We start from the raw sequence: 10,575 nt of genomic DNA, 5'->3' as shown, positions 1-10,575 counted from the left end.
CTATTGTATTAGATGCATTATCACACGAAAAATTATTAACCAATAGTAGCATTTTACTGACGCAATGGATTGAACAAGAAAAGTCAACTTTATTTTTAAGCCTGCGGCACACATGTTTTGCTAGGGATTGCTGGATTAGAATCATGCCACCGCATTGGCTGCGACCGTAACCAATATGAGAGAGCAAGATTCTAATCTAGCTAGCAATTCAACAGAAAAATAAGCATCATGTGTCGCCGACTTTAATTGTAACTTTTGAATAGCATCCAGTTGTCCAATTCAACGTCGTCAATTGATCAATTCAACATAGGATTGGTTAGTCCGCATGAACTTTCCGGACAACCAATATTATAAGATTTTATAAGAATTATTATAAAAATTCTTAAAAATATTATAAGATATTACGAGGAAAAAAAACTGAAATTTATATTAAAAGCCGATTATTTTTAAACATTATTTATTTCTCTCCGATATTGAATAAATTCAGCGAATAACAATGGGTGCATTTTCAGAACGTCAACCACTCACTGAATCTTCAGCTCTTTCATCTGATTGGTCTATATTTTCAGTCTATTGAAATATGCCAATCAGATGAAAGAGCTCATTGAGAACTCAGTGCAGCGGTTGAATCCTACATTTCAAGTACGCTGATTCGTTCGAAGTGATTCCGAGCAACTTCCGAGAGACAAGATGAACAATGCTAATATTTCTACAAAATCGAAATCGAATTGATTATGCAATGCGTTCGCTTATAGTATTTTCTCTTGGAATACACTCGCACTGCATCAGTTGTGTGTGAATGTTGCACTACACTGAAGTGGTGTACACTGTACACTACTTCATGCTATCGTGTTTAATTCTGCTGCCGGTTAACTTCCATTTTCAAATTTTTAATGTCACACTAGTTTTATCGTCTCTTTGAGATCGTGTAATAAAACCCCACTTCGTGCATAAAATTTGCACTACATTATTGCAAGAAACACGCTACATTGTCTGAGCATTGCACTGGTGCGATAGTGCAGCCAAGAGAAAACATTATTAATAAGTTATCAATTTTCTTTACGATATTTACAAATATTTTTAGATTTACATAATATAATTTTGTTTATATAATTAATAATTTTTTCATTGTTTGCTTTTGGAAAAAATCGATAAGCCATGAAGTATTCTTGAAAAAAAAAAAAAAAAAAAAAAAAATACATATTTACATGTCGCGATTAGTGAGAAATGCTTTTCACACTAGTAAGGGGCACCGCGCAATAAAAGGACAAGGAACAGACAACAAAGAATAAGATTTAATAATAGAGAATAATATTTCAATCTATCAGAAATCATGTATTGTGGAATACACAGTTTCTGATAGGTTGAAATTCTTATTTTCTGTTCTCTGTTCCCTGTTCCTTTTATTGTGCAAAGCCCCTTGTTGTGCGGAGCCTCTAACTGCTAGTGACAGGCCTGGGAGATGATTCGGTCGTCTGCTGTGACGCAGTCAAAATGGCGACGAGTGATGAAGTGCCGGTAGAAATCAAGCAGAGTCGCGTGTGTACTACGGAGAATTCGGTGAGTTTTATGGAGTCGGTTATTCAATAAAGTAACGGAAAACTTTACCTCTAACGGGCTATTATCCACGCATCGATACGCTCTGTAATCAATAGATGCGCACTATCGGAGTACAAAACAGCTAGGACATCGACTTTGTCATGATGAATATAGTCCTAACGCGTCTCGCACAGTAGAGATACCCGCGAGGCTGTCGGCGCGAGTTGGGAATCACACTGTCGCGATACATTTTTTGAGGCAATTCCGCGATTAAAAACGTTAAATAATCCTGGCTACGGATACGCAATTATCGAAAAGAGGGAGATTCGCAGTACTCGAGAGACATTCTATATAGTCCAGCGGAAACGATATAGCAATATCGCAGAATAGAGCGCGTGCTGGCAGGATATCGACTGGCCATTCGATTCGGAAAGAGACGCCATTTATTTTGGCGGGCACGTGTATTATCGCCGGCGCGAGAACGAGTTCGTTGGACTATAGACCCTACGCTAATCGTACTTATGAACGTCATTGTAAATTTATTACTTAAACTGTATTTATTTTTGTAGTATAAACAATAGTTGTAGGATATATGTGTGTGCTTTATACATTTATACGATGGAGTGTGGATGACCGATACATTCCTATGTGATTTATCTATTTTTTCCATACTGAAGCTAAGCATTTGTCGTTATTACATTGATTAAATGATATTAAGCAGTGCAGAGCACATATCTACATACCTGTGTTTTTTTAGTTAAAACTTCTTGCATGATTCATCTCTTTCCTCCTTTTCTCTTCATGAAAAAAAAAAGAATAAACTGTGAAAGAAATTTAGGCTGAAAAGAACAGATATCATGAAATGAAGCTTTTTTCATTGTTATAACACAACGAGATTATAAAGTATTGTATTTTATAATTTATAACCATCTATCTGTAATCATACTTTTATTCTCTTTGTCTAGTCTGGTTTTTTTAATTATTTTATTTTAGGCTTTCAAAAAATTGTTGGAAAAATTCAAAATTTTTAAATATTTTTATTGTATTACAAATAGTTTTAAACTAAAGCTATTTCTTTGTTTCGAAGAAATTTAAGTAAAATTTTATATATGTACCATAAAAACCCAAATTTATAATTTTACAATTAATACAATTTTATAATTATTACTTATAAGCACACAATAAATTAAAAAGCAAAATAAATAGATTATTTGAATACTCGAATAGTTTTTGATTCTCTATAAATATTACAGACATCAGAAATGGAATCCATGGACATAGCAGCAGAGCCTACTACTGTGAATAAAAATGTTAATGCACAATCCTGCAGAGAATCTGTATCTGTTGATGATATGACATCAAGGGATTACTATTTTGATTCCTACGCTCATTATGGAATACATGAAGAAATGTTAAAGGATGAAGTACGCACTGTAACTTACCGAAACTCCATGTATCATAATAAACATCTCTTCAAAGGGAAGACAGTTCTTGACATTGGCTGTGGCACGGGTATTCTCTCCATGTTTGCAGCTAAAGCTGGTGCAGCCAAAGTCATTGGTATCGAATGCTCTAATATTGTTGAATACGCAGAAAAGATAGTAGAGGCAAACAATCTGTCCAACGTTATAACGATACTTAAAGGAAAAGTTGAAGAAGTTTCATTGCCCGATGGAATAGAAAAGGTCGATATAATAATATCTGAATGGATGGGCTACTGTTTGTTCTATGAATCGATGTTGGATACAGTACTCTTTGCCAGAGACAAATGGCTTCGTGAAGATGGTATGCTCTTCCCTGATAAAGCGACTCTCTTCATTTGTGGGATTGAAGATAGACAATACAAAGACGAGAAGATTAATTGGTGGGATGACGTGTATGGATTTGACATGAGTAGCATAAGGAAGGTAGCCATTAGCGAACCGCTAGTGGATGTTGTCGATCCAAAACAAGTTGTTACAAATGCATGCCTAATTAAAGAAGTTGATCTGTATACAGTAACGAAGGCCGATCTTGAGTTCTCGTCACCGTTTACTCTTCAAGTCCGCAGAAATGACTATGTACAAGCTTTAGTTACATTCTTCAACATCGAATTCACAAAGTGCCACAAACGTATTGGCTTCAGTACCGCACCGGAAGTGCCATACACACATTGGAAGCAAACTGTCTTTTATTTCGACGAGTATATGACAGTGAAGAAGGGAGAAGAAATATACGGCGTATTCTCGATGAGGCCCAATGCCAGGAATTACAGAGATCTGGATTTCAGCATTGAGTTAGATTTTAAAGGGGAGTTGTGCCAAGTACACGAGACTAACAACTATCGTATGCGCTGATATACAGTGGACTGCGCGTCTCTTTCCACTTTTTTCATAACTCATTAAAAAGTCATTTAATCAAGCTGAAGTCGATTTCCTACAGTATGGAACTATAAATTGTCGCGTTTAGACAGCGTGTATTGACAACAGTATGTGAGCTGTCAAACTTTAGCAGTTCTTTAATTTTAAAAGACATGGAATGCTTTCTGATTAGACGTTTAATATAATGACTTTTATAAATATTTTCTTCTGTAACGTGCAAATATGAATATTTGAATAATTATATTTATAACTAAATTTAAACGAATAACAGAATATTGTAATAAACAAAAACGCGAATTTTCGCGCACAAATAAAAGCAAATTTCAAATCTATCAATCTGTAAAAAAAAATTTTAAGTATGAAATATGAAATGTTTTTGCAATATTTTACACACTGTAATATTAAAAGAAACTACTTGTAATTAATATCTCTGATGTATAATAAAATATATAATTGTGCGCCAAAATTCTCCATCTTTGTTATTTTCTTTTATGTTATTAGACTTCAATTTAATATTATCTTATCAAAAATTGTGGAATGCATGATATATATAAAATCAGAAATTTAATTTAGTTAAAATTTTCATGTGTCTTGTTATCTCTAATCAACTCATTTATTGTGATTTGTCAAAATAATGAATAGGGTAAATCTATTTTGAAGAGTACTATTTTCTGCAAATGCTATATATTTGCAAATATAACAGGATGAATGAGCCTAAAGGCGAAAATAATATTTAAAAAAATGATTAAAAAATTATTTAACCATGATATTACTTGTTTTCATATATTTCGTAGCTAGTTTAATCATTGATCATGAAGAAGTAGGCTGAGCATGAAATATTTTTCGATTTTTATTTAAGCAGAATATGTCATTAAGTTGTTATACCTTTTAAACAATTGGCTAACTTCTGTGTCTTGTAATCAGTCCTTAATTGAATAAAATTAAGTAGAACGGTACGATCAAGTGTCATCTGTAATCATAAAAAAATATATATATAATATATATTTCTAAAAATATATTTCTTGAATACAATACATTATACAACATACCAACTGCTCTCCTGTGCAAACTTGTTTCAGATTTTCCGGTTTAACCAACAGCAAGTTGCACAAAGCGTGCAAAGTATCAAAGAGATTCGTAACAAATTCAACTTCAAGCTCTTTAATGCATTTGCGATATTCATTCATGTCGCATATCGCGCACATAGCACCAGCGGAATTAAATTGAAATTGTTGTAAATGATCGTAAATGATTTTGTGGAATCTAATTCCTAATTCTTTAAGAGCGGTATCTAAATGCCTGCCGTCCAAGGTGTTTCGTATCAGTCGTATCATACCGCTCACGTACTGTACCACTACTAAACAAGCTGGAGTATTCACAGTATCCACATTGGTTTCCGGCTTAAAATCAGTCTTTTTTTGTTCGCTTTGTAAATATACTTTTACCCAACCTACAATAGCGTTTATGCTTCTGTCTAAGCCAATGTCTAACTTGACATCTATTTGTTCTAATACCGCTTTTTTCTTCAATAAACAGTCAGCGTGTTTGGGTGTCGAACTAAAAAAAAAATATAGTATTATAACTTGTATTGCTATTGTAAAAAAAGCATATCAGATAAATAAAAAACTTGCATACATAACAAGAGGCAGTACACTGTCGTTGAATTGTTCCTCCAAAAGTCGGACAATGGCATTACACTGATGCACTACATTGAAAAAATGAATTTCTGGTTGAGTCCTACTCTCTGGTATCGGTACACTTTGTAAGCCCAATTCCAATGCATAGTCTACATGCTCGCTTATTAAATATTGTAATAATATTTCCAAGATCTGCAGTGCATTTGTAGATATATCAATAGATTGTGAAAGTAATTGACATCTTTGAAATGCGAGTTTGCTTCTCTGTAGTATCGCGATTGCCAGTTCTTCTGACAAAAACGTTTCCCCTCCGTAATCTTCTATTTGAGCAATGTTTATATTCGTTCTTGCACCTAATACAGCCTGTAAGTCTCTACGTAATTCTTGAAAGCCACCCATTTGCAATTGCTTTTTCTGATGATTTTTGGATTCGTAATATTCTATAAGCAAAGTTGCTGACTTTTCTCGAAATGCCTTCGTTTCGATACTAAAATAATCAATAATAATCATTAGCCAGCTCTATTATTTCCAGCAGCATAATTCTAAATTATGAACTTACCTAATATAAGTATCTAAATATTTCTGAAAGATGTTTCTAGTAAGTTTGGCAAGATAAGTTTCATCAGCACCCATATTGAAGACCTTTAGATCATTGGACAGCTTAACAGTTCTTGTATACAGATCGTACAGATTTTTAAGATACTTTTCGGAATCATTTTTGTCAGCTAATTTAGCAACCGCATATTTTTGAAGGCGCAGATGGTATATGTTTAAAACAAACTTAGCCATCACTTGCTCAGGATTAGAGAACACCTGTTGCATAAGCTTGTGATATTTTGTACACATAGGTATGACATCTTGAAAGACATCCTTTCCACCGAAGGAACCCATTTGACTTTGTTCTATAAATGCATCGATGCACTGAGAGTAACCCTTGAAATTTGCCAAAGTGCTCGCCAATTCCCTCATACGCGGCGCATCTTCTCTATTGTGCGCTCTTACAAATTCCTCGATTAGATTCCGTTCTATTTCGTCATACTTGATACCAATTTTTTTCTTGGCATGTTCAAATTTTTCAGAAGGAAGTTCCTGGGCTATGAGATGGAGTTTTTGTATTACATCCGCAGCATCGTTTAACTGTAACAAATAACATTGAATAAACTTTATTAACCAATTTAAATAAACTTTATCAAACTTTATTTCCACATATCGTTCATTTACTACAACGACATAACTAAAAAAAACAAAGTTCTCCAGAGAATATGAATTTCAATATCCAGAATTATTAAAAATTTGAAATGTATGTAATTTTGGGATATATAATAAATTATAAAGGAATAAAAGTATGTTTTTTTTAAGTATTTTTTCTTTTTTCCTTTATGTTTTAGTTTCTTTTTCTGCAAGTAAATTTTTTAGTTGTAAAAATAATTTAATTATCTTCTATCTTTACCGAGGACTTATCTGTGAAAATTGGATCTGTCAATGGACCAGGACTTAAAAATTCTGAGAAGTGTCTCATTAATTTTTGAGCTTCAACTGCTCTTGCCCTCGGTGTATTGACACTTTCCAACTGATCTCCCAGATGTAAGACTTTAGTAGCTACGAGATTTATTCTCTCATCTAACTGATGAAATAACTCAATAAAATGTCGATTTCTCTCCTGTAATTCTAATATCTCAAACATATGTCGAGTTTCTTCTTCTTTCAGCGCAGCTTCTAATTTATCGCATTTCTTTTGCTGACGTTCTTGTAGGATCTGTAAGTCTTTAATTGCTTGTAAAAAAGTTTCGTGAACGATAACTGGATCAAAAAATGTCTTTCCTCCATCTTTCGTGTTATCATTGACAGTTCTCCAAGCTAATCTTTCGACAAATTCTTCAGGGTCAAACGGATCCTGTGAAACAATGTTGCAATCTATTCATGACATCAGCTTAATATGACATTGCACAGAAATTTATAAATTATACGGTATTAAATTTATTGCATTTATTTAAAAAATTAAATTTATTGAAATGACTAGGTAATTCTTGTATATAAGCTGATCTCATATTACACTTAATATATAAAATTATGTAATATCGAAATAAATCGTGAAATTAATTTTTCAATGAACGAAAAAAGAGATTAATTCTAAAAACCTGCTCCAATTCCTTCATATATTGTTGCATCATTTTGAAACAGTTTATGCTTGCAGAGCAGCATGAAAGAAAAAATTAGGTTAGATTGTAACACTTGAACAGTCCAGAAAAGCTCACAGGAGCTGCGATTATAGAATGACCATCGCTGTTTGTTATGAGTTTATGTGTGCATTTTTAATTTGTCGATTCGGTCTCGCATTTCTCGGATTGCGAAACGTGATCTATGTACGATTGATATCACCGTGTTCAACAATACGCACAAGAATGTCATTCTTAGTAAACAAGCTCGACCGCCAGATGTCAACGTGGCGCGATTCGTGATGATTCGCGCCCTTTAAATTTGTAAAAAAAAAATCCACTCTGCTGACGAATTGACACGAGTAATAAACAATGAATCATAATGAATACAAATTCATCCATTCGCATTACTTGCAGCTATAGTTCAAACAAATACCTAATTATGAATTTTAAACCGTCTCAAATCGCGCATAATCTGGCGTTACATACTCATTTATAATTCGATCTTATACATTTATAATTAAAACTGCTTTCCTTTTAATAGTTCCGCACAATCAAAGTGAACAGAGAATAGTAAAAAAGAATCTCAATCTATCAGAAATCATATTTTGTGGAGCACAGTTTTTGATTGAAATTCTTATTTTCTGTTCTCTATTCCTTTGATTGTGTAGAGTCCCTTAGGAGACACAAATATCGTTCTATCCTTCTTAATTTTCAATGAATAATAAAGATAGAACTTATATCGCATTGTACCTCTTGAAAGGAAAACAATTTTAATAATTTTAATAATTATTAAAAAAATTTTTAAATAAAATTAAAAAATTATGATCTCAGAAATGGTACGGATCGCATTTCATTGTTGATGGAATTTCAAATCATGGGAGAGACCAAATTTACGATTTTAAAATATAAACATCACCAACAATTGATTTGTTAGGTATGCCAAGGTATGCTGACAGATAACAAATACGTGGAATGCCAGGCTTTACACGTCTTTACACGCCCACGTGCATATCATATACATATATCACGTGTGTATGACGTATCTAAGTGATAATTACGAAATGACCCTGAATGTCCGCGGAATTTGAAGAATGCAATTTTTCGTTTAGATATAGCTGTTTATTCATCCGTATATTTTATTATAATTACAGTTACTATACCTGTAACTTTTCGAATGCCATTATATCGTATACCCGTCACAAATAGCCCTCTCACACGATACAAAGCTACGATTTGGATTATATGTAACTGTAATATCTCTTAACTCGTATAAAATATCCTCGCTTTTCTGCTCGATTGGAGCTAGTTCGCAGATTACTTTTGTAGATTCTTGGATCGCATTTGAACTATATAAAAAAAGCATGATGAGGATCAGTGATAAAATTTAAGAAAACACAAACGAAGATTTCGCCACTCCATCGTTTGGCTGCGCGGCACATTTCTTAAATATATTTTTATACATATACATATATATATATATATATATATATATACATATGTGTGTGTGTATAATATATATATATATATATTTTTTTTCACATGTTGTGCTAAAGAATTAAAGTAAAATTATTGAATAATGAAGGTTTTTTATTTCACGATCAAGAAGGAAATAAAATGTTTTATATGTACATATGTACAACCTTAGTAGTAGAATTATCGACACAATATTAGTTCAGTACTTGATCCTACAATTTTTATGAGTCATTTACAATGCAAGTAATAATGGAAATAATAAGTAATAAGCTGTAAGAAATTGACCAACATAATCGATCATTAATGCCTGCAGCATCGCAGTCAATAGTATTGACTCAATACGGTAGCAAGAATCTAATTCAGCTAGCAATCCAGGAAAACAAGCATCGTACATCATCAGAAAACAGCTTGGCTTATAACTCCTTTTTTTATATAATCGTTAAAAAAGAAATACATTAAGCAAACCATGGCACATCGCTATAATCGGAATCTATTCAAATAATTCCAAATAGAGCCATAATAGAGCAACCTAACTCTAACCCAGAGTCGGGTTAGAGTTAGGTTGGCTTGCATGTTCTATCGAATCAGGTCTGTTCGCATTGCTTGAAATCCCCAAATATTTTTTAATTTAAAATGAGAAATATATATTTGATTTGAGCGTTAAAAAAAGAGAAAGCGAGGATGCTGAGTACATACAAAAGAAAAGCACATAATAGGAACAGGGAAAGAGATTTCAACTTATTATAGAAAGCGTCTGTTCTATTATCGGAAATGATTGAAAAATGATCATTTTGAAATCATTTTGACATCATTTTGATATCATAATAACTTCTGCTTAGAATTGCGTAAGTGGTTTACTTGCACACCCAGCAAATGAGAATGGATTGAAATGAATTAAAATGGATTCAGATTTTCAGAAATAATGATTCATGAATGTTAAAATGAATGCTTTTCAATCCTGAATGCATTTTTACTCATTTATAAGAATTACATGGAGCATATCTCTATGCCTTTCAATCTAAAAATAATATTAACTTTTTCTGTGCAATACACACATAAAACACATTGTGAATATTGTTGTTCAATTCAAAATTTTGAATAGGAAATACAGTTTTTTAATCCAATTGCATCCAATTGAATCCAATTAAATCCAAAAAAGATATATTCACTATTTAAAATATGCATTCGGATAGAAACAAATTTCAATCCATTCTTATTTGGGCACTGTTGCAATTGCCCACTGTCAATTGCAGCGACTTCTACGTAGGGAATTTATATATATATATATATATATATATATATATATTTAATTTTTTATTTTAGTACTACTAGTAATTAATTTGTGTCGACTAATTTAGTTTAGTTATGACTAATTAGTATATATACTCTATTGTGTCTGACACTACA

The 10,575-nt window shown here is 32.5% G+C and overlaps 2 protein-coding genes across 2 annotated transcripts; one reads left to right on the top strand and one right to left on the bottom strand.

The window, feature by feature from the left end:
• The first annotated feature begins 1,494 nt into the window (after window positions 1–1,494).
• LOC105617431 (protein arginine N-methyltransferase 1) lies at window positions 1,495–3,875 on the top strand. The gene is made up of 2 exons (XM_012198986.1): window positions 1,495–1,560; window positions 2,793–3,875. The coding sequence occupies exons 1-2, from the start codon at window positions 1,495–1,497 to the stop codon at window positions 3,873–3,875; spliced, it is 1,149 nt and encodes a 382-aa protein (XP_012054376.1).
• Window positions 3,876–4,736: 861 nt separating this feature from the next.
• Window positions 4,737–7,707, bottom strand: LOC105617430 (exocyst complex component 5). The gene is made up of 6 exons (XM_012198985.1): window positions 7,675–7,707; window positions 6,987–7,430; window positions 6,096–6,673; window positions 5,535–6,023; window positions 4,949–5,456; window positions 4,737–4,869 (listed from the first exon to the last, which is right to left on the bottom strand). The coding sequence occupies exons 1-6, from the start codon at window positions 7,705–7,707 to the stop codon at window positions 4,771–4,773; spliced, it is 2,151 nt and encodes a 716-aa protein (XP_012054375.1). The 3' UTR covers window positions 4,737–4,770.
• Between the last annotated feature and the right edge of the window lie 2,868 nt (window positions 7,708–10,575).

The sequence above is a fragment of the Atta cephalotes genome (genome assembly GCF_000143395.1).
Source record: "Atta cephalotes unplaced genomic scaffold scaffold00013, whole genome shotgun sequence".
Taxonomy (NCBI): Eukaryota; Metazoa; Arthropoda; class Insecta; order Hymenoptera; family Formicidae; genus Atta; species Atta cephalotes.
This window is presented reverse-complemented; position numbering and strand designations above follow the sequence as displayed.